Raw genomic sequence first — 23,479 nt, 5'->3', positions numbered from 1 at the left:
AATTTGTGGCACTGCTCTGCTTTTGTATCGTCACCTTGATATAATGAATTCGGACTCCACTTCTACAGGAAATGCACAAGATAATCTCCAGGGCTGGAATGAAGTCTGTGTATCCTGCTACTTAATGTAAGGGATGATGGCAGCTGGGTGCTGGCGTAAACCGTTGATAAAATGGAAAATTGCAAGAAAAAGTAAAACTAATCTTAATTTTGTCAAAATTTTGAGGGAATAATTAGATTTTTAGTTTATATACATGACTGGACATTTAAATAATTTACCACAGATGTTTAAAAATTGATAAGCATCCTGCAATCAAGGTGTGGTTGTGCTTTAGCCTGAGGCTTATATATTTATTCAGTGCAATGCAGAGAGGTTCTGTTGTATAGTTACGAGACGTAGTTGATGCCTGGGTCATATATTACCAACTTATTTACAGCTAATGACAATATCAGAATACGAAGCCTTCTCTACTGATCTCGTTCTTGTCAGTACCTTTATATGTCTCTATATGTCAATGATGATTTTGAAGACTTAAATAGACAGAACAAACACACTTTTTGGTTATTTTTTTTTTACAAAACAATAGATGTCCTGATCACATTCAGGAAGATTTTGTTCACTTCCTGTGGCTGTTCAAGAGTACTCAAGCTTGATTTTACTGTCTGCTGCACAGCAGCTGTTTTTTAAAGAGTTTTACCCATGTGACCTCAGTCTTTGATTGGATTGTCTGAGAACAGCTCAGAAATTCAGTGCACTCAATTTGCTAATTCCCAAACTGTAGATGTGAAACATGTCTTAAAAAAATAAGGCTGTGTAATTGTTGTGTAGGCTGTGATGGTTTTTGAAACATGCATGTAAAAATGTAATGAAAGCTCTGATTTCTAAAATGAATATAAATACCTGTACATACAAAAGATGAATCATTCATGAAGACTGCCTTGAATGAATGAATGAAATTTTTTTGGTTGTTCATATTTAACATTTAAACCTTGAGCAATTCCCTGTTGATTTGTTAAATTTTGAAAAGCACTTAAGATATATTGAAGACATACACGTCTGACCTTAAATTGCTCCTTTTCAAAAGTCACTGCATTGTGTTAAGATGGTTGTGTGTCAAAAATGAGAATCTGTATTCCATTTCTTTGACTCACTTTTCAAAATGTGTATGGTTGTGGTTCTGTGATTTGGTGGTAAATTGATATGTGCATCACAAACATGTCCTAAACTTTGTTGCTAATGTTGCTATGTTAACCTGGAACTCATCTTTCATACATATATATATGACTCGGATTTGAGCGAACTCAGCAGAGTGGCCCCTCTCTTCACTGATACTTCATAGAAAGTCAGCAGCACTGTTCACCTTGGAGCCTCTTTGATGATGTTGAAGGGATTCCCCTAATCCTCAGAGGGTAGGGTGGAGGGCACTCTCTCCCCGCTGAGGGGATAAAACCACTTAATGGATCACAAAGTTAATCAAGCGCAGGGAGAGTCTGACTGAACCACAGGAATGGTTGAACCGATAGACTGCTGGAGCCCTCTGGGGCTCGGTCTGGCTCTCTCTCTCTCTCTCTCTCTCTCTCTCTCTCTCTCTCTCTCCCTCTCTCTCTCTCTCTCTTTCTCTCTCTCTGTCACACTCTCCTTAAATTCAATGAAAACCAATCAGTTGCCAGTTTATTGCACGTGTTATTTATTTCAGCGAGCGTATGAGTATTGTGTTGTAACTGCTGCATCCTTCAAAATCACCATACAGTTGAATACATTCAGACTGAATATGAGTGCCGTGGTTGTGCAGGGATTAGCACTGCTGCCTCACAGCAAGGAGGTCCTACAAACCCACCCCCCACCCCCAGAAAAACATACAGTATAGGTAGGAACTGTTACTGTGAAGTCACCTAAAATGCAGAAGTGAATATGATTGGTTTGTCTTTCTTTGCATTACTAAATAAAGCCCAACTAAATGCACTGTAAAGAAGGTAATGTTTTTCAGAAAATGCATATTAGATTTGGAACTGTTGAACACATTAATCAGTATGAAATATAACAGATATAACACACAGCACACAAATGTTTTTCTTTGTTAAATGATGTAATATGTTTTCAGAGATTTAAGTTCTATAAAATACACATTTTTTTCTCTTCTGCTCCTTCATCTTCATTGTTGTCTGCCTTCTTTAGTATTTTGTTCATACACTTTCTGCTTTTCACACTTTAGTATAACCCCCCCCTAAAAAAAAAAATCAGACTTCTAATAATCTGTGCTGTAAAATAGACTAAAGAATAGCTGCTGTGGTTCTGTCACTGTGGAGCAGCAATGGTTGTGTTTCCCTCTATGAACTCAGGTGGCAGTAACAAATTCATTAAATAATGGAATGAATGAATGAATTCATTCATTCATTCAAACATTCATTTTCTGTATCACCTCCTCCATTTTCGTGGGTCACAGGGGACCCACGTTGGAGCCTATCCCAGTGGACTTTGTGTGGAACCACAAAAAACAACCACTCACCCACACCTATGGACAATTTGGAACCGATTAGCTCACTTAAACTGCATGTTTTTGGAAAACTCCGCACAGGAAGTGAAAGTGACATCGCTACTGTACCACCATTCTGCCCTATCATAGACATGTCTATGAGAACTATTCTGCTGTTGCGGTTGGGTCATCAAAGTATGTGGATAAAAGAGACAATTTTTTTTACTTGTGATTGTCAGGAAATATTTTTCAGCTGCTAAATATTACAAAACTGTAACTACAGTGGAGCCTCAGATCAGAAAATAATGATGTGTCATATAATCAGGTCACGGGTACATTCTAAAATACTCTCATCATTCTTGTGAATGCCGTTAAATAATATTTGTGTCCAAGTCAAAGATACTGATTTTTTTCATTCTCCTCATTCAGCATAAAGAAAACTAATTACAAGAATGACGCTTCAGAGAAATGGCACTATTTTTTCTTTGTGAGTTTTGTTGACAACAAACTGAGGCAAAACACAAAGTGTGTTTTAAGAACAAGCTGATATTTATTTAGTCTGGTTTCATTTGAGAATAAATCAAGGCTTTATTCAAAGCTTTCAAAATTGGCTGTTTCCTCTCATGATGATGAACCCATCATCAATGAATCACTCAAATTATTTCTTTGAAAGACAACATGTAGACGTAAAATCTGTAGTTAATTTCTTATCTACTACGGCCTGACTGGCGTCCATGAGATTGTCATCTACGGGGAAGCGAGCTGATATCATTGGCCTAATCACCCATAAGGAATTCCACAGCTGGTCTGATGAATTTGGGCCAAGCACTCAGATGTGCAATCCTAGGGAATAATGCCCACTGCCACCGATGTTTATCGAAAGGTTAATGAAAGGTTAATAAGAGAGGGAACTCTGCAAATTCAAAAACCTTATTATGCAAATTATGTTTTCTTAGCAGTAATGTCTGGTTGAGATGTGGCCATGCTAGTTACTAACTTTGAGACATTATTTTAAAAATAAGATCTCATTATTTATCACTCTGAACTTCATGACCCAATAACTCAAACTACACAATAATTCCAGATGAAGGTGCATGATCACAAGCCAATCAACCATATAGGTGAGTACCCCCACCCCCGACCACTTTTCCTATGCACTTATTTTTGCGTATCCATGCTTTACTGTATACACAACCTACAACCATGTTTCCATTTGGCTGCTGATGCAGTTAACATCGTGCTGAGCTCAGCATCCAAACCCGAACACAGCGCTGCAAGCCAAACAGAATGGAACGCATCCCTCTGATTCCCAATCATGCACAGTGATTCCTAAAATAGAGCCAGATGGGAGAAGATGCACCGCCTTTCCATGACATTGTCATGCAAAACTACTCTTTGACATTTGATTGATAGTCACCAGAAAGTGCAGAAGAAATATTTTCCAAACAGGACCAATGCTGGTTTCAGTGCAACGTTAACATTCATGACCAACTAACAATCGAAATCAACTTCATGTATACCCTTATTTACTTTACAGATTTTCATCTAATATACTTAAGCAGTATGGTTTAGGTGACGAGGCAAAGAGTTCAAACTGAGGCGTGTTCAGTTCAAACCAGTCAGACAAGAGTCCATTGAAGAAAGAAGTGAAACCAGATGACCTTGTCCTGTTTGTGTTGCAGAAGGTTGCTTGTCTAAAGGTGTGTCAGTTCAGTGAGGGGTCAATTTGGAGGAGCTAATGCTGGTAAAGATATAGCAGGAGACAGAAAAGGGCAGGTTCACGCACACCTTTTCCCATGCACGTCAGTTTAATCAAGCCTGTGTGTTTTTCCTTCTGGTGAAAAAAGGAACCATGCATGAAAAATTTAAACATCCTTCCTTTTGTTAACACCGTCTGACTCTATGCCATAAAATATTAATGGGGGTGTTTTGATCCTCACTTTTTATCATTCGCCAAGAATCAACACAAGAAATTACTTTGTTTTTGTTCTGCTTTTCTTTGTTTAAATTATTCTCATTTAGTTTTAGGCAATGATTAAAGATTATGTTGCCAACCATTGTGGTGTGGTTAGTCATTTAGTTTACAAAATGTCAGAAGGTAGAGGAAGTGGATGTTCTAATTACCCCACAGCCCAAAGGGAGGCATTCCATTTACCTGATTGATCCAACCATCAAAATGTGAAAACCGAAAAAACCGAAAACGATTTTACTCTAACATAAAGCGTAAAAAACTGGAATTTCAACTGGCAGAACGAGGAAATGTTTGACACTTTTGCTTGAAATACAGCTAAAGCATCGATTAAGCCTTTACTTCCATCTAATATTCACATTCAATGCTTGCTTGTGTTTTTTAGTGATTTTTCTGTCTTACTTTTCCTCTTTGGAGTCATAGTTTTCTTATGTGACACATCAAATCTGCGGGACTGCATTTGTCCAAGTGGCAGCCTGTGAGGAAAATATGTGGACCCGGACCAGATGCAGCGCTTTGAATTTTCCGAGCTGATTTGTATTCTGCGAGTGTGTGTGCAACCTGAGAGTGACTGACTGGCGGTCAGAGCCCAGTATTGACTGCGCTGAAGATGTAATAGAGGCTGAGGTGATGGGCTCCAGGATGTGAACGCTCTTATTGTGGCATGTGCAGCAGAGCCATACAGGATCTAACTGGGGCACTTGATCATCCTGTTGGTTCCACACAGGGAAGCACCAGGCTCTGTGTTTAGAATAATGCTTCTGCCTTAAATTAGATTCCATTGATCCTGCTTTTCGCTATAATTGCACTAACGGGAGGGACGCTGGTTTTATCATGGTTGAACCAGACATTTGAAATACTTAGGCTTTGGACAGAGGAGTTGAATTGAATCAGACAAAATGCAGGCAGACTTTATTAAAGGCGATTGAACCACAATGGGATTGCCAGACCATGTTTATTGTAGGAGAGCACACTTATCTTTTTTCTTTTTGACAGATTTACTTATTCTAAACCTCACTGCAGAAATATTTTCTAATACTTTAATTCCCTCGATTGATTTGTTTTTAATGTAGCTCTCCATTGTCTTATGCCATTATTTAGTTGTCTTAGATACGTTCCATGCTTTTAAGAATCATCTTGGCCGGATCTGACATGGTGCTTATTGATGTACAGAACAGTATACTGCTCACTGTGTGCCTAACATCCCTTCCTTTGTCCGGAAACACAAAGTCATGTAAAGAGACCAGCTGTTGTTCTAGGTGTTCCTTTACGTCTGGATCACACATAGGCTTTCACGGTCACGTAAATTCTCACTCGTTCACACAGTTTGCATTAATTATCCCTTCAAAGTCTTACCAGCAAACACATTATTTACTCTTGTGAGAGAAACTTCCCATCCCAGCTGTTGGAGGGAATTCATTTTTTATATGTCCCACCTGTTTTGAGAACATAAAAAATAATCAGAAACAGTATAATAAATAAGAAAATAAAAAAAGGATAACATAATAAAAATTCCGCAGAGAAATTGTACAGCAGTCACACTAACATGTGCCCAAGCGCTACTTTAGGCTACTTAGTCAAAATGGTACTGATAAGACAGCAAAAGACACAGAAAAAACGTTTCCATATTGAAATTGTCTTACACTTGTCATTTCACAAACTAGAAAAGAGTATAAATACATACAAAAGGTATAATATTATAATATAGAATATAATGCAATGCTCACATTTATAAAGTGCTGCTACGTGCTAGTTAGCTAATACAAGTGACATTGGTTTTAGTCATAAACCAAATTTTTGGACAAATGTTTCTGAGCATCAGATGTTATAGCATAGCTATAAAAGCATGGACACATCCAACACTAGTGTATCTGTTCATATCACAACTATAAATGTTTTGCCCCTGTGTGACTGTCAGTATGTAGCTGTAAACGAGTAGATGGCAGATGTGTTGGTGAAAATGGAGTGTATGCTGAGTGTGAACCTTTGCTGCTGTAAATCAACCCCCTCTGTGTTCAGGTATTGTTGTCATGTCACCTCTTATACTTGTTCTGTTACCCAGTAAACACAAATGACAGCCAAAAACTCCAGATGGGATTTGTCTTGATTATGTGACATTCACAACAGTCGATAAATCATCATAAACAATACATTAAAAGCCACAATTATAAGAAAACTGGGCAAATTTATATGTTTACTTAATTTCTGAATGAAGACTAAATTTATTCTGTTTTCTCTGGGCGCGTGGAACTAATTGAAAGGGGATGCCATTCCCAGCACAGAACTATATTCAATTGTTCTGTTGTTGTTCTGAAAATGGGAGCTCTCAGCATTCCATCCAACAGGGTCTCAGGTGGCTTCGCTGCATTTAGCGTCTTTCCTCTGTTGATCTAGTTCTTGTGCAAACAAAGCACATTCGAGCAGGATCCAGGCACAGCAATGTGCTTTATATGCCTTTTTATTTACACTTATTCTGCCTGACATGCTCCATAAACCATGCATGGATTGGGCTATACACAGATCATTAAAACATATTTTTAAGAAGCTTAGCAGTGCACTTCAATAATGCAGGTGCAGTGAAGTGCCTTCTGTATCATCGCCTGCAGGGTCATTAAGTGAAGGGCAAAGGCAGAGCTGTTGTGTCCTCTTGCTCTTAAGGGTTTTGTAACAATGGTGCAAGACGAAGATATTGGTTTGCATTCAGAATACTTAGTGACCCATCATTCAAGGTAAGCCTTTGACCGCACAGACCACTAAAACAATTTATAACCATCATTTTCATCATTATCATCATCATCAGTCCTGTCAGACGATGTCCGATTTGATGAACAGGATAGCAAACGGAAGGATCTGTCTTAACTTAGGCATGATTCTATTTGTGGCAAATGAGAATGAATATCGTTGCGCCAAAAATAGGCTACACTCCAGTGCTTGTAGAACTCATGCCAGCTAAACTTCTAAATGTGTGTATTATCAGACTGTCCACAAAAAGGATTACTTCCAATGAAAAGGAAATGCAATATATCTGCTGTTGTACATTTAGAACTGTGTGCAAATGTTAAGATGGTGTATAAAGACTCCAGAGCCTAAAAAAATGGGCTTTTAAGGATGATCATCAATACGATGAGATTATTAATTTAATGATTAACAAAGTAAGTCATCTTTTCTAGGGTTCTATTATGAAAAACACCTTTTTTCAGGTCTCTGCATATACATAGTTGTCCTCCCTAACCCGACCAAATCCTAGAATCTGGAAAACAAATGCTTCCTGCATCAATATATATTTGGAATCTTTTGGATTCACTGCTGGACAGAATCAAAAATGATCAGATTGACCACATTGCCGAACCTTACGTCATCTCCGGGGTGACTGTAAATTGATCTATCCTGAGTCATATTTGATTGTCCGGTCGGTTATGGGCGTGGTCATCCACGAGGGACAGTTCGTTCAGGCTACGGTAACAGTGTGTGGTAATGAACTGGCTCAGAGCTACACACTGAATGTTTCTCACAAACTGTTGAAGTCAGCCAGCATTTGGCTAACTAGTTAGCCCCACTCAAGTCAGGTATGTGTGTGTGTGTGTGTGTGTGGGGGGGGGGGGTGTCGGGTTCAGGCTAAGATAGCAGTGTGTGGCAATGACATGGTTCAGAGGTACACACTGAAAGTTCCTCACAAGCTGTTGAAGTCAGCTAGCATTTGGATAACTACTTAGCTCCGCTTCCATCATGTATTTGTGTGTCCGCTAAAGGCATATCCTCATCGTCATAGCGAACACAGCTGCGTGTGTCCACACCGGTCATAAACAAACATCCTTAGCCTTTATTTACAGCTTAATAGATATTCACTGTCACCAGTCAAGGGTTACGTTCATAAAGCCTGAAATAATCCAGGCAGAAATGAAGAGGTGAAATGATCACTCATTGCCAGCCTTGTGAGAGACAAAGATTGGACACATTCACACGCACGCGCGCACGCACGCACGCACGCACACACACACACACACACACACACACACACACACACACACACACACACACACACACACACACACACACACACACACACACACACACACACACACACACACACACACACACACACACACACACACACACTTCCCCTTCTCCAGTTGTGTCGTAAGAAGTCGAGCCCAGACCGGTAATCTGACTGAGGTAGAAGTGACTGACTCTGTATCCATTACAGGATGTAATACAACTGCATTTTCCTCACTGTAGGGGAAATACGGACGACGCCCAACAGCCAGTTCAATATACAGTACTCAAACGCTTTGGCTTACCTTTCCCATGCTTAATTTACAGTGCCTTGCGAAAGTATTGGCCCCCCCAAGAACTTTTTGGCATTTTGCCACATTTCAGGCTTCAAACTTAAAGATGACAAATTGAAAATATTTTTTTAGAATCAACAACATGTGAGACACAATTGTGAAGTGGAACCAAATGTATTCAACATTTTATATTGTGTTTACAAATAAAAAACTGAAAAGTAGGCCGTGCAAAATTATTTGCCCCCTTTGAGTTAATACTTTGTACAATATCTTTTTGCTGCAATCACAGCTGCAGATCTGTTTGGGTATGTCTCTATAAGTTTTGTACATCTTGAGACAGAAATATTTGCCCATTCCTCCTTACAGAACAGCTCAAGTTCCTTAGGGTTTGATGTAGATCATTTGTGCACAGCAATTTTCAGATCTTTCCACAGATGGTGTATTGCAGGGGTCATAGATGGCGGACCGCGGTCTGGATCCGGACCGCGTGATGGTTTTGTGACCACTCCATGATAAATTCACACGAGTACATTTTCTTTGCGCATTCTTACTGATGGTCGCGGATACAGACGGCGGGCGCTGCTACTTCAGTTAACACGTAATAGATCCACTCAGTTCAGCCAACCAGATCGTTTGTTTACCTGCTGTGTCAACGCACCTGGAAGTGAGACAGCTCGCTGCCCCTACCGCTGTGAGTTTACCGCTATAGGAGCACAGAGGAAGGGAGACAGTGAGGACAGTATAGCTCCAAACGAAGGGAGGAAAACCGCTGGTTAACGAGTGGACAAAATTTATGTTTATTCCTCCGTCAGGCAGTTCAAAACCGTTTTACCTCATATGGTCTGAACACGTAGCACTAATTAATTAATTAATAAATAACGTGAAGCACCACTAGAAAACAAAACACAGAGCTTTTGCACAGAATTATCCCCTGAAGCCGAGATGAGGGCAAAATGACCTAGAAAAATGCAAACAAATGTTAACTAAAGGCATGGCGGATTTTGGGGCAACATAAAACATCTTTTATTGATGGGACAGTTGTAAATAAATGCTTAAAAGCTGTTGTTGACACCACAGTAACCAGAAAATCAGAAATATTAACAGCTTGATGCAACTATTCATAGAGCACCATGCATATCTGTGGCCATTGATGAGTTGTAGCTTGTGTGTGTGTCAGGTTCCTTCACAAAAATAAGGAGCTCTTTGCTGAGTGTAACACCACTATGAAACACACACAAGAGGAGAGGACATACATGCAGCAATAAAAGAGATGCTGACAAAGTCTAGTGGTCTCTTTCACCGCACATGAGATAGGCCACCACAAGGTGGACCACACAAGGTTACTTGTGTACAAGTAAATTACTGGCAGGCCACATGCCACTTTCTCTCATGAAGAAGCTTTTGTTTGCATTCCTCCCCTGAAAGAGCCAGTTTTTATTCATGCTTTCTGAACATGTTTATGTTTTTTTTACTTGAAGTGTAGGCCTTTAGTTCTTTAGGCTGAGATGTCTTTCCGAGAAAAAGGATTATTCAGCTCTTTTTACACTTTATTTTTAATTCTGAGGTTTGTGTGTTCTTCAATCTAACATAAAGGCTTGAAATTTATTTTCCTGGGTCTACTTTTGTTTATGATGAGGTAAAAGAGCTAGCTGTGCACTCAGTTAAACATATCCTGCATTCAAAATTGATAATAAGAGATAATGTGGAAATAGGGACCAGCTATAAGACACAAACTAGACTTGAGTTTGGACCTTTGACTAAGTTGAAATTTTTATAACCGGACCTCTGAGTCTTTTAATTGAATAACCCTGCTCTATTGGATTGACTTTGGTCTGGACTTTGGCTTTGCCATTCTAATACCTTTATATGGTTAGTTTTAAACCATTCCATTGTAGATTTGGCTTTATGTTTAGGATCGTTGTCCTGTTGGAAGGTGAACCTCCGCCCCATCCTCACGTTTTTTTGCAGATTCCAATAGATTTTCTGCCAGAATCGCCCTGTATTTGGCTCCATCCATCTTCGCATCAACTCTAACGATCTTCCCAGTCCCTGCTGAAGAAAAGCAACCCCAGAGCATGATGCTGCCCCCACCATGTTTAACAGTGGCGATGGTGTTTTCAGGGTAATGTGCAGTATTACTTTTACGTCAAATGTAACGTTTCGCATTCAGCCTAAAAAGTTAAATTTTGGTCTCATCTGACTAGAGCACCTTGTTCCACATGTCATCTGTGTCTCCCTGTCATCTGTGTCTCTGTATCTGGCTTCTTGCAAACTCTCAATGGGCCTTTTTATGTTTTTTTTTCCAGAAATGGCTTTCTTCTTGCCACTCTTCTATAAAGGCCAGATTTATGCAGAGTAGGACTAATAGTTGTCTTATGGACGGATTGTCCTACCTCAGCTGTGTGTGTCTGCAGGTCATCCAGCGTGATCATGGCCTCTTGGTTGCTTCTCTGCTTAGTTTCCTCCATTCTTGGGCTGAAAGTTTAGAGGGAGGTCTTGGTAGGTTAGTGGTGGTTTTATGTTCTTTCCTTTTTGATATTATTGCTCACACAGTGCTTCTTCTTCTTTCTTTCAGCTTTTCCCTTCAGGGGTCGCCACAGCGAATCAGTTGTCACCATCTAACCCTGTCTTCTGCATCCTCTTCTCTCACACCAACTACCTTCATGTCCTCTTTCACTAGATCCATAAACCTCCTCTTTGGTCTTCCTCCAGGCCTCCTGCCTGGCAGTTCAAAACTCAGCATATCCAAACCATCTCAGTCTGGCCTCTCTGAGTTTATCTCCAAAACCTCTAACATGTGCTGTCCCTCTGATGTACTCATTGCTGATCCTATCCTTCCTGGTCACTCCCAAAGAGAACCTCAGCATCTTCATCTCTGCTACCTCCAGCTCTGTCTCCTGTCTTTTCCTCAGTGACACTCTCTAGACCAAACAACATCACTGGTCTCACCACAGTTTTGTACACCTTTCCTTTCAATTTAGCTGAAAATCTTCTATCACACATCACTCCTGACACTTTTCTCCACCTGTTCCAACCTGCCTGTACACGCTTCTTCACCTCTTTTCCAGACTCTCCATTGCTCTGGACTGTTGACCCTAAGTACTTAAAATCCTCCACTTTCTTGATCACTTCTCCCTGTAACTTCACTCTTCCACTTGGGTCCCTCTCATTCACACACATGTACTCTGTCTTACTGCGGCTAACCTTCATTCCTCTCCTTTCCAGGACAAACCTCCACCTCTTTAGCTTCTCATCCACCTGTTCCCTGCTCTCACTGCAGATCACAATGTCATCTGCAAACATCATAGTCCATGAAGATTCCTGTGTGACCTTGTCTGTCAGCCTGTCCATCACCATAGCAAACAAGAAGGGGCTCAGAGTTGATCCCTGATGCAGTCCCACCTCCATATTGAACTCCTCTATCACACCTACGGGACACTTCCCACAGTCCTCATACATGTCATGCACCGCTCTCACTTATTTCTCTGCCACTCCAGACTTCCTCATACAATGCCACAGTTCCTCTCTGGGCACCCTGTCATAAGCTTTCTGCAGATCTACAAAAACACAATGCAGCTCGGTCTGGACTTCTCTGTACCTCTCTATCAACATCCTCAAAGCAAATACTGCATCTGTAGTACTCTTTTGGCATGAAACCATACTGGTCCTCACAAATGCTCACTTCTGCCCTTAGTCTAGCTTCCACTACTCTTTCCCATAACTTCATTGTATAGCTCATCAGCTTTACTCCTCTGTAGTTTCACAATTCTGCACATCTCCCTTGTTCTTAAAAATGGGCACCAGCACACTTCTCCTCCATTCCTCAGGCATCTTCTCACTATCTAAGATCCTGTTGAACAACCCAGTCAGAAACTCTACTGTCACCTCTCCTAGACACTTCCAAACCTCTACAGGTATATCATCAGGACCGACTGCCTTTCCACTCTTCATCTTCTTCAATGCCCTCCTCACTTCATCCTAGCTAATCTTTGCTACTTCCTGGTCCACAGCCATCACCTCATCTGGTCTTTGTTCTCTCTCATTTTCCACGTTCATCAACTCGTCAAAGTACTCTGCTGCACGTCCTTCCCATCTGTCCCTCTGTCTTGCCAACCTGTATAGATCAGTCTCTCCCTCCTTACTGTCCAACCTAGCATACAAGTCATCATAAGCCCTTTGTTTGGCCTTTGCTACCTCTACTTTCACCTTGCGCTGCATCTCCCTGTACTCCTGTCTACTCTCCTCAGTCCTCTCAGTGTCCCACTTCTTCTTAGCTAACCTTTTTCTTTGTATACACTCCTAGTCCTCCTCATTCCACCACCAAGTCTCCTTATTTACTTTCCTTCTAGGTGACACACCAAGTACTCTCCTACCTGTCTCCCTGATCACATAAGATGTAGTTGTCCAGTCATCTGGAAGCACCTCCTGACCACCCAGAGCCTGTCTTAACTCTTTCCTAAAAGTCACAACACTCTTCCTTTGTCAAGTTCCATCATTTTGTCCTTTGCTCTGCCTTTGTCCTCTTCATCTTCCTCACGACCAGAGTCATCCTGCATACCACCATCGTATGCTGTTTGGCTACACTCTCGCCTACCACTACTTTGCAGTCACTGATCTCCTTCAGATTACACCGTCCACACAAGATGTAGTCTACCTGTGTGCTCCTACCTCAACTCTTATCGGTCACCCATGTTCCTGCCTCTTCGGGAAGAAAGTATTCACTGTAGCCATTTCCATCCTTTTTGCAAAGTCAACTACCATCTGTCCTTCTGCGTTCCTCTCCTGGATACCAAACCTGCCCATCTACTCCTCATCACCTCTGTTTCCTGCACCAACATGTCCACTGAAGTCTGCACCAATGACAACTCTCACTTCTAGGTATACTGTGAATCACTTCATCAAAGTCCAACCAGAATTTCTCCTTCTCCTCCAGCTCACATCCTACCTGTAGAGCATACCCACTAACAACATTGAACATCACACCTCCGATTTCTAACTTCAGACTCATCACTCTATCTGACACTCTTTTGACCTCCAGGACATTCCTAACAAATTCCTCCTTCAAGATAACTCCTACTCCATTTCTTCTCTACAACTTGAACCCTGCTCCTAAACTTCTAGCCTTGCTACCTTTGCACCTGGTCTCCTGGACACACAGTATGTCTATCTTCCTGCTCTGCATCATGTCAACCAACTCTATACCTATACCTTGTCATAGTTCCAACATTCAACGTCCCTACTCTCAGTCCTATACTCTTGGCATTCCTCTTCTCTCTCTTCCTACGAACACACTTTCGTCCTCTCCTTCTTTGACCAACAATAGTCCAAGTTCCACCGGCGCCCTGTAGGTCAACAGCACCAGTGGTGGTCGTTGTTAACCCGGGCCTCGACCGATCCGGTATGGAAGTCATAGGTTTGATTTGCATGTTTGATTTGGCAAAAGTTTTACTCCGGATGCCCTTCCTGATGCAACCCTCTGTATTTATCCGGGCTTGGGATCGGCACAATAAGACACTGGCTTGTGTCCCCTTGCGGCTACATTTGTCCTCATGCGGCTACATTGTCCTCTTGCAGCTACAGTGCTGCGGGAGTTTAAATATTGTGAAATTTTCTTGTATCCCATTCCTCCTTTGAACTTTTCCAAAACTTTATCCCATACCTGCCTGGTGTGTTCTTTGGTTTTCATGAAGCTGTTTGTTCTCCAGTGTTCCTTTCACAGACCTCTGAGACCTTCACAGAGCAGGTACATTTAAACTGAGACCAAATGACACACAGGTTCACTCTCTTTGTCATTTTTAGTCATTTAGGTCAACATTGGATTATTCAGAAGTCATCAGGGAACTCAGTCGGTTGGCTGAGCTGAGAGAACAGGGGGCCAAAACTTTTGCACGTCCTACTTTTCAAAGCTTTATTTGTCATAAAAGTATAAAATGTTGTATGAATTTCATTTCACTTCACAATTATGTCCCATATGGTGTTGATTTTTATCAAATATTTCCACTTTTTTATCTTTATCTTTGAACCTTGAAAAGTGGCAAAATGTCAAAGTTCTTGAGGGGCCAATACTTTTGCAAGGCACTGTAGACTGCGTTAGTTTCACTCCCAGCAATCTCTCATTGTCTGTGACGATTGTCGGCAAACAGTGTTAATTACATTCTGTCTGTAAACATTTGTTGTCGTCTCCACTGATTTTTGTCCCATTTGCAAACACTGTGCGTTTTAAATTCTTTGCGATGTTTATAGGTGGCCTCAGGTAGGATCAGCCATCTCCTGTCTACACAATGAGCCACCAAGTCATGTTCCACTGACTGAGAAAGCGGCTCCATGCTTAGCGCAGAGAAACAAAAGTTATTAACAAGAGAGACAAACACAAGTAAAATAAGGCCGTCAGAGACTGCAACATCCTGCGAAGGGTAGGTCAGGGTACCTACCCTTCGTAGGGTAATTTAGTGATTGAGATCCCAACAGTAAAACAACTCTGAAGGGCTGATCTCCACTAACTATCACAAATGATCAACAACATGAGTTAGAAATACTTTGTAATTCATGAAACCAGGCCAAAGCCAAATACACATTGTCTGGATTCTGACGAGATACTAGTTCTACCAAACGTTTGTGTTGACCTTTCCTGCTATGTGCATTTGCTTACCGATGGAAGTTTTGTCGATCATGGGGTCCTCAGCTTTTATATGATATATCTGAATAGCTTGGACCTTTCAGAGTAGGGCAAAGCTATGCATTAGCTTTGACCATAGATCAAAGCTAGTGCATACTGTATTGAGGACGACAGATTACTTTGGGGCAAGACATTTCAAATACAGTGTGCTGTAGTTGGACATCTGGCAGGTGAATGACATGAATTAAAAAAAGAAGAATATGGGACGTTTTAATGTTTATAAAGAAATTGCATTATCCATATAATTATAGATAAATGTTAAGATGTTCCATTTTTATTGTTTTCAGTCCACTTGGATTCTATCGTGTTTTATTAAATTTGTTTCTAGTATTTTTTTTCACCTCATTTGTACCAAAAGCTGAGAACTAAGTCAACGCATTGACCAAAATCACTCCACAGCTGCTTGTGTCAAGTTATGATTGTTAACTACATTTAGAAATCATGCCTTTTGTGTCGAGATTGTTATATCCTCTTCTCAGAGAGTAAAGTTCTCCCTTGTGTGTTTGTCTGTTTGTTTGTTATGCCTGTTTCCAGACAATTACTGAACTAATGGTCTGATTGGACTTGGAGGAAGGGTATAGCGTGACCCATGAAAGAACCCACTAAATGTTGGTGATGGTACATATCACAGGGCGGTTAGACAAATTTGCACTCTCAGTGAGTGATTGGGTTGTTGGGTCAGTTCCTCCTCTCTGGCTGTGGGGATATGAGCTTGGCAATGAATGGAGAGAGTGAGCATGTAAACAACAATATGAGAAATAAAGACTTATGTACCCACAACTCTTCAGGAACTCTGAACACACCACACACGCCTGCAGGTCTTACATACAAGTGAAGAGATATATTTATAATTTCCCCTCACATCAAAAATCTTGAAACCCTTTGTATGCGCGATTTACAAAATACAGTCATTTTCACATACTGCCGCTGTATCCGCCGTAGCAGGTCACGGGGAGCTGGAGCCTATCCCAGCCAGCATAGGGCGTAAGGCGGGGGACACTCTGGGCACGACGCCAGTGCACCGTGGAGCCACACACAAACACAAAAAAACACACACACACACTCACTCACTCACTCCTACGGGCAATTTGGGACTGGCCAATCAACCTGAAGCACATGCTTTTGGAGTTGGGTGGAAGCCGGAGAATCCGGAGAGAGAACCCACGCAGACACGGGGAGAGCATGCGAACTCCACACAGAGCGAGACTCGAACCCGGACCCGCTGTGTTGTGAGGCAACAGCGCTAACCACCGCGCCACCGTGCCGCCCCTACAAAATACACAAGCAAGAAAATTATGTATTTTTCAAACCACATTTCCTTTGAAAAATAACTGTTCAATTGGATAACAACACTCGTATTTGAAACTGAACATGTTCTGTTAGCATCATGCACCGTTATGAACAGCAGCTGCTCGTAGAAGACGTTCGTGTGATCTGAAATTGGAGACACCTGCAAGTGTTTTTCCCAGTCATCTGGTGTTTCGCTTAAAGAGCGAATAGATTCCCAGACTTCTGAATTCTCGCTTTTTTCCAGAGTTCATCTTGTGCTTGTTTAATTTTTTTACAAAACATGTCATCACCTACTGAGAAACAGTTGCTGCCTCTTCAAAAACATCAGAATCCCACATGAACCAAATTTTATTCTGAAGTTGTGAAATCACACAGGTAACTGGTGTTGAAGTGAAGTGCTCCACACAGGTGCACACACTGTTTGCAATCACATTTATGCACAACGACTGCTTTCAAAGTTCTTTAAGTACTCCTCCAAGAGCTTTTGCTGCAAGAAAATCTGCCAAAGTGTTAATGTTGAGATCATACGTATGTAGAATGAAAATCTTGAGACTAGATATCGGTGCATTATTAAACAATTTTATTATCATCAAACTCAGGTAAAGTAAACCTTTATAGTAAATCCAAAAGAAAGATTAGAAAATCCAGTCACTGTTTTTAGCTTTGTCTTGTATGATGCTGGCGGGATCTCTCTCAATTTCCCCATTCTCTGAAGAATGACAAGAGATGACTTCTCCTAGGTTCAATTCTCTGGTTTATTTCTGGCAGCAGGCAGCTAATAACACTGTCAAATAACACAAGAATCAATGTGGTTAAATGGTGGTGAAGTTCCTACCTGAGGCAGGGGTTGACATCAAGATAAAGTGTTCCAGCATCTTGTTCTGATTATATATGTCTGGCGTGATTATAAAATGGAACAAAATTGTCAAATATTTCAAAATAGCTGCCAAGTAAACAGAGATGGGATCAATGGAGCTACATTTGGTCTTTGGTATTTGTAAGCCAATAGCTTTGCTAATTTCACAGAGATGTGTTTTCTTTTATTCCCTGTGAGTCAAGGTAAATAATAAATAAATAAAAAAGTTAACTAAATTCTGGTAAAGATTTGGTATACAGTATGTCATCCTCTTCTCCCTTTCCCTTCTCCCTCTTTCTCCCTTATATTTCTTGTTTCTCCATACTGTTCCATCAAAGACATTAGCCTTTTTTTATTTGCCAAAATGTCAGATACAGTTAACGGGAATTCATCCTGAGCTTCAAGCACCAGGGGAGTGTTGTTTTCTAATACCTCTGTCACAGGAGCTTTTGGCCAGTGGAAGATTTAAAACCACATTTCCCTCTGTGTAGTACCACACTGACTCGATTCTAGCCCTCATTTTTACATTTACATGAGGTTTAAAGTACCTGGTGCCTGGTTGTTGTTCTTCACAACCTCCTCCACTGTGGATCCAGGTGAGCAGAGGAGGTACTAAAAAGTAACTTGGAATTTTTGAGACACCCAGCACCTAGTTTTTTAGTATCACCTCAGTTTTAATTCCATAAAACCTGAGCAGGTCCCATGAAATCCTACCCGGGACAAACCCACGGCTTCTATTTTTGAATACCAAACAGCTACTTTATCAGCTGTTGTTTTGCCTATTTCTTTACGTCGTATTATTGTGGAGCTACAGGTGTTCACCCTTTTTTGAACAGCTGATGACAACATGAACGGTACCGTGGATGAGAAACGTGTATCACGTTGAAGACTAGCCGAGGTAGTTTTTGTGCAACGTCGCTATGACAACTAACTCTACAAAGGCAGCGCTGTCCTAGTATAGAAAAACAAGAAAGCACCTGACACCAGAGCCGAGTCGAGCACAGCCAGTATGACCTGGTAGAATGTTATCGTCTGGAATGCTTTGAATGCTGCATGCTCTATGGGTGGATGAGGACTTTTACTGCCAGCTACTGCTGACCTTGATACTACAGAACCTTTCGTCATGAATACTACGTCACTAGGTTGGAAAGAACAATAAATACAAATACGGGTAAACTTTTAGTACAAATGCCCATTTTTTCTAGTCTGGACTCGAATGAAGTCTCTAACTATGATTGGCAAACATGTGACGTTTACGTTACAGGTACTCTATTTCTCAAACAGTCTGGAGATGTGGACATAAAGTTTTGAATTCCACCTCTCATGATCACACTCTCTGCAGTGTTTTTTTCCCCGATGCACTTAGTGTGGTATTGATCATCGTAGGTCCAAGTCCTCGGGAATCAGCTTTTATTGATTTCACTTCAGTTGTAAGCCTCTCGTTCTGACCTATGTCTCCTTTCAGGGCAAGCGCCTTTTGAAGCATCACAACCTCTCTGTTGAGAGTTACTAAAACATGTCATTACGGCAGCACTTTCCAAGAAAATTTCCCAAATCACTTGTGCTTAGACTCACAGACAGGACAGACTATAATGGCTATTGCTAGCCATTAGCTATCGGACTCTACCTTTTATATGGCCTGAATCGCTTTCATAGCACAAGAAACACATGTGCCCGTTGGACTGTCATACTGAAAATGAGGTTATGCTTTTCAGAGAGCAATGTGCTCCTTTGGCTGAAGATTATTACTTGCAAAAAAACCCCCCTCACTTATAGCCCAGAGACTCAGCAGAGATGATGGTTATTAATAGCTGCAGTGCAGTCAGAGTCAATACTGTGTGTGGATGAGAGATATTAAATAACAGGTACATGCCTGAGCAAACAATCAAGCATATTTGTGACAAATGAAGATATCTGCTACTTAAATATTAGCTTAGAATCTATTTCAGGATTTCAAGACTACATTTCAGATTGTTTAGCCGTGGTATTATTGGTAGAACACAATCATCCCCCCCCCTGTGAAACCATATCATTTACTTCTACAGAACTGGGGGCTTCACATAACATCCAGTGTTTAACTTAGCTGTCATCCACATCACATGATAATAATTAGTGTTTTCCGCTGGCTTTGTTTGATATTCTATACTTGCTTTGTGCTTCTTCTGCATTTAAGAGCAGCTTCCATGTTGCAGTTTTCATTTATCTGATATATACATTCTATCGCTCCATCTACAGCTGCTGGAAGAACCTTGAAGCTTTAGTAAGTGGAATTGATTGACTGAAGCTCAGTGCTCTAGGGTACAAAACTCAGATGGACTATTTGTGAGAGGTGGGCCTTCAAATAGCAGTCCTGGGGACTCTTCCACTGTGAATCAATAGGCAGGTAATTACAGCACACACTCGGATGCTTCGGCAGTAGCTCAGGTATTGGCCCTGGAAGTAAACGTAATTGTGATAAATAGATATTTTTCTATTTCTATATATCAAATAAATTAAAACAGCAAGACTTACATCAGTTGTGGTCATTCATAAGTATTAAAAACTGTAAAAAAAATTAAATTTTAATTGATGAAATTATATTACGTGGTTAAACTAAATAAGATTTTGTTAAATTACATTACAGTAAAATTACAGTTAAATAAAATTACATGCGATTAGATGAGTTTGGAAAGATCCTCCGTGATAAATGGATCCAGTACAGAAACAGGTAACTGATGTGGACCTCACCCTGGAGAACTGAATTACAGGCTATTTTTTGCTGCACACTTTACTGTGGAATTGGAGTTTACTGTGTAGAAATGGACTCTGCAGCTGGAGTTAGTTTTCTGCTACTGAGATAAAGTTTGATAAGAGACCTTTTATAGACTCTAAAAGCGAATGGCTTAAACTAATCCTTCCCAAAACAGACTTATGACTCTTTCGCCTAAGTGGGAATCTCAAAAGTCCGGGAGCATCTGGTCATCTGGCCTTGATACTTACCTGCGCAAATGAACCAGGATGGAGGCAAGGTCACACCAGCAGAGATAGAGGGATAGATTTCTAAAGATCACAATAATTTATTTCAGGAGACTGTTGCCCCCGCGACTTGACCCCGGATAAGAGGTTGTAGATGGATGGATGGACAACAATTTATATTTGGATAGGATTCTGAAAATTACCAAAATATAGTAATTTTCATTTTAAAATTCAACACAGTTCACCTCAAATATTATCTTTTTATGTGAGACTTGTGAATGTTTCTAAGGTGAGTTTGCAGAGTGTTTTAAAGCTTTTGGATATCATCTCAATGCATTGAGCTTTTTATTTATTTATTTACAATGTAATCTTATCTTCACTGTTCAATATCACATTCTCCTTCATGAGAAAACCAATCAGGAGTTTGGTCCCTTTCTGAACGCCCATGCCGGAGAGTCTACAAACTGAAATCTGTGGAGAAATGAAAAGAAAAACAGTCCCTGCAAAATAAATTTTAAAAAAATCCACATGGTGATGAATACCGATTCTGACTGTTATTGCCTGTAATGCATAAGCCGTTAGCTTTCACACCTAAGCACCAATAATCAAATGGATTTGGACTCAGCCGGGATGGTTCCTGCTGATGGGATGAAAGCTGAAGATACTACAAACTTAAATTAGCTCACTGTAATTAGGGTGTTGGAAAACCGACAAACTCCTTCAATGATTTAGAGCAAGAATGAATCTATTGCAGCTGTGAATCCTCATGGTTGACTTCTAATTACGAGAAAATGCAACGACCTAAATGCATGTGAGTCAGAACAAATTGCATAATGGCGTGAATCTCTGGGATGATACGAATTCAAAGAAGGATTTCTAAAGATGTTTTTAATGATCATTTTGCAATGAGTATAAATTCATCTTTGTTTAGCATGACTTTTTGAAAGTACTCCCACATGCATAAGTCAATGCCTTTATTCATTAGAGCACCAAATGTGTGTTAGTCCACCACTGGAAGTAGACCTTAACATATAGTGCGCTCTCATTCCTTGCGGGTAATGCATTCCAGGAACCACATGGGATTAACGAATTCTGCAAACTATTTATCTTACTATTTTCGGTAATTGAAACGTTTATGAACCCTCCCCATACTGATATTAAACCACCTTCTATCTGTATTACCTTTTCCCAAACTCTTATCGACTGTTTAAAGCATTTTGGTGTCACACTTAAATTCGAGACTCTCGGAACATAGCGGAACATCACGTGACTGCCTACCAAAAATCCGCAATGAGGTAAAGTCGTGAGCGTTAATGCGCAAATGTGCGAGGGCCTTACTCATTCTGACTTAAAAAAAACGTCCACATTCAAAAATAGAGTGAATTGTTTTATTAAATAGACTAATGGGATATTCACAGGATTTGTTGACAGGAAGATGAATTAAGGCTAAATTGTTCTCGTTCTTGAAACTGAAATACAAATAATGAAGCTGCTTCCTCGCTGGTGTACTGATAATACCGTCCTTTTCTGTTCTCTCATCAGTGAGTCCAGATGTGATCAACGATCAAAAAAATCATCATCATCATCATCATCAGCATTACCCACCTGCTACAGATTCAGAAATAGAGGATCCGTCCGGGAGCCTTGGACTGACTGCAGCCACCTGGGTGTTGATATTGCCTTGGTTACATTTGCTCCTAGCCTTGTAATGGCTGCCTTTTTTGCAGAATGAAACTTTAAGGACTTGATTTCAAGCTCATTAATCAAGAAATAAAAAGCCTAGTGGACGTAATATAAGCTGGAGCTGGAGCATCGCTTCTACACGGAGCAAGACATGAGAGCGAAAACTAATGTTTTTGTGGAAATTATTAAATTTAAGGCAGCATTTGCAGATTTGTTTTTAAAAAAATCAGTTATCTGGTATTCATCAACGTTAATTATGATTTTTATTTATAACAGCCGACATGAAATTTAAATGCGGGATATGTTGTGAAAGTTTTGTATTAATATAACTGTATTTCTGCACATAATATATGATCCTTAGATGTTTATAATTATTCATGTACTTCTGCATATTAAAAGCACTCTAAACAGGTTGTACGTATTTGAAATTGGGTGTTACAGCTGCTGTGAAGTGAATCAAGCAATCTGAAAGGTATTTTTTGATGTTGTATTTGAAATAAAAAGAGAGATGTGAAAGTCCAAGTTAAAACAACCGCTTGTTCCCCTGCCTTCCAAGGAATACCGCTGGTGTCCAAATTTATATTCTTATTTTTCTGCAGGAGTTGTATAGAGTAGGGTCTGACATATGTAGTGTTCATACAATGCTGAAAGAAACTCAAACAATTTCAGGAATCCGTGTCCCTTCCCATTCCACGTTCATTTCCTGTAATTAGTATTTGCCATTTTAAAATTGCCCCACGTCGTGTGGTCCTCCAGAGCAGAGAGGTGCAAAGGTGGCTGTGAAGAAGCAAGTGGAAAAATTCACACCCTTCTTCAGAAATAGATTAGTTTCCTCGGGAGTCTATTATCATCTTTCCGTCCTCTTCTATCTCCATGTAGGCCTGGATGGGAGCTATTAGTGCTAAGTGGTGTTCTGGTTGCTTCTACCAACTGACTGTATGCCTCCTGCTGGACTAGGGTAATTTTTATTTCAGAGAAAAGGACAATTATTTGTTCCACATGTGCAATGTCTCAAGAATTAAAGTAAGGGTGTGAAAACAACTACTACTATTTACTAAAGCTATAAAAGAATAAAAATGTTTTGCTGTACACTAGCACTTTAAGTCTTCATAGTCAGATTTCATTTTTAATCAGTAATATAATGTAAATGACTACAAAAACATCACTGGCATAAATAGGAAAATCTACATGCTGAGTAGATGGTATAAAAAATATAAATGAAACATTTAATGAGGACTCCTTGAAACAGCTTTTTATTTTCCAATGTAAGGTTCACTCTCTTCACCTCTTC

At 40.3% G+C, this 23,479-nt stretch overlaps 1 protein-coding gene across 2 annotated transcripts in view; it reads left to right on the top strand.

Moving 5' to 3' along the window:
- The window catches only part of gpc5a (glypican 5a), a 115,880-nt gene extending 93,279 nt beyond the window's left edge, over positions 1-22,601 (top strand). For both annotated transcript variants that reach the window (XM_068322413.1, XM_068322405.1), the window contains exon 9: positions 22,048-22,601. In XM_068322413.1, the coding sequence (XP_068178514.1) occupies positions 22,048-22,214 (167 nt within the window). In that variant the 3' untranslated portion in view covers positions 22,215-22,601. The remainder of the gene's footprint in view (positions 1-22,047) is intronic.
- The last annotated feature ends 878 nt before the right edge of the window (positions 22,602-23,479 follow it).

Source organism: Antennarius striatus, chromosome 1, assembly GCF_040054535.1.
Source record: "Antennarius striatus isolate MH-2024 chromosome 1, ASM4005453v1, whole genome shotgun sequence".
Lineage (NCBI taxonomy): Eukaryota > Metazoa > Chordata > Actinopteri > Lophiiformes > Antennariidae > Antennarius > Antennarius striatus.
This window is presented reverse-complemented; position numbering and strand designations above follow the sequence as displayed.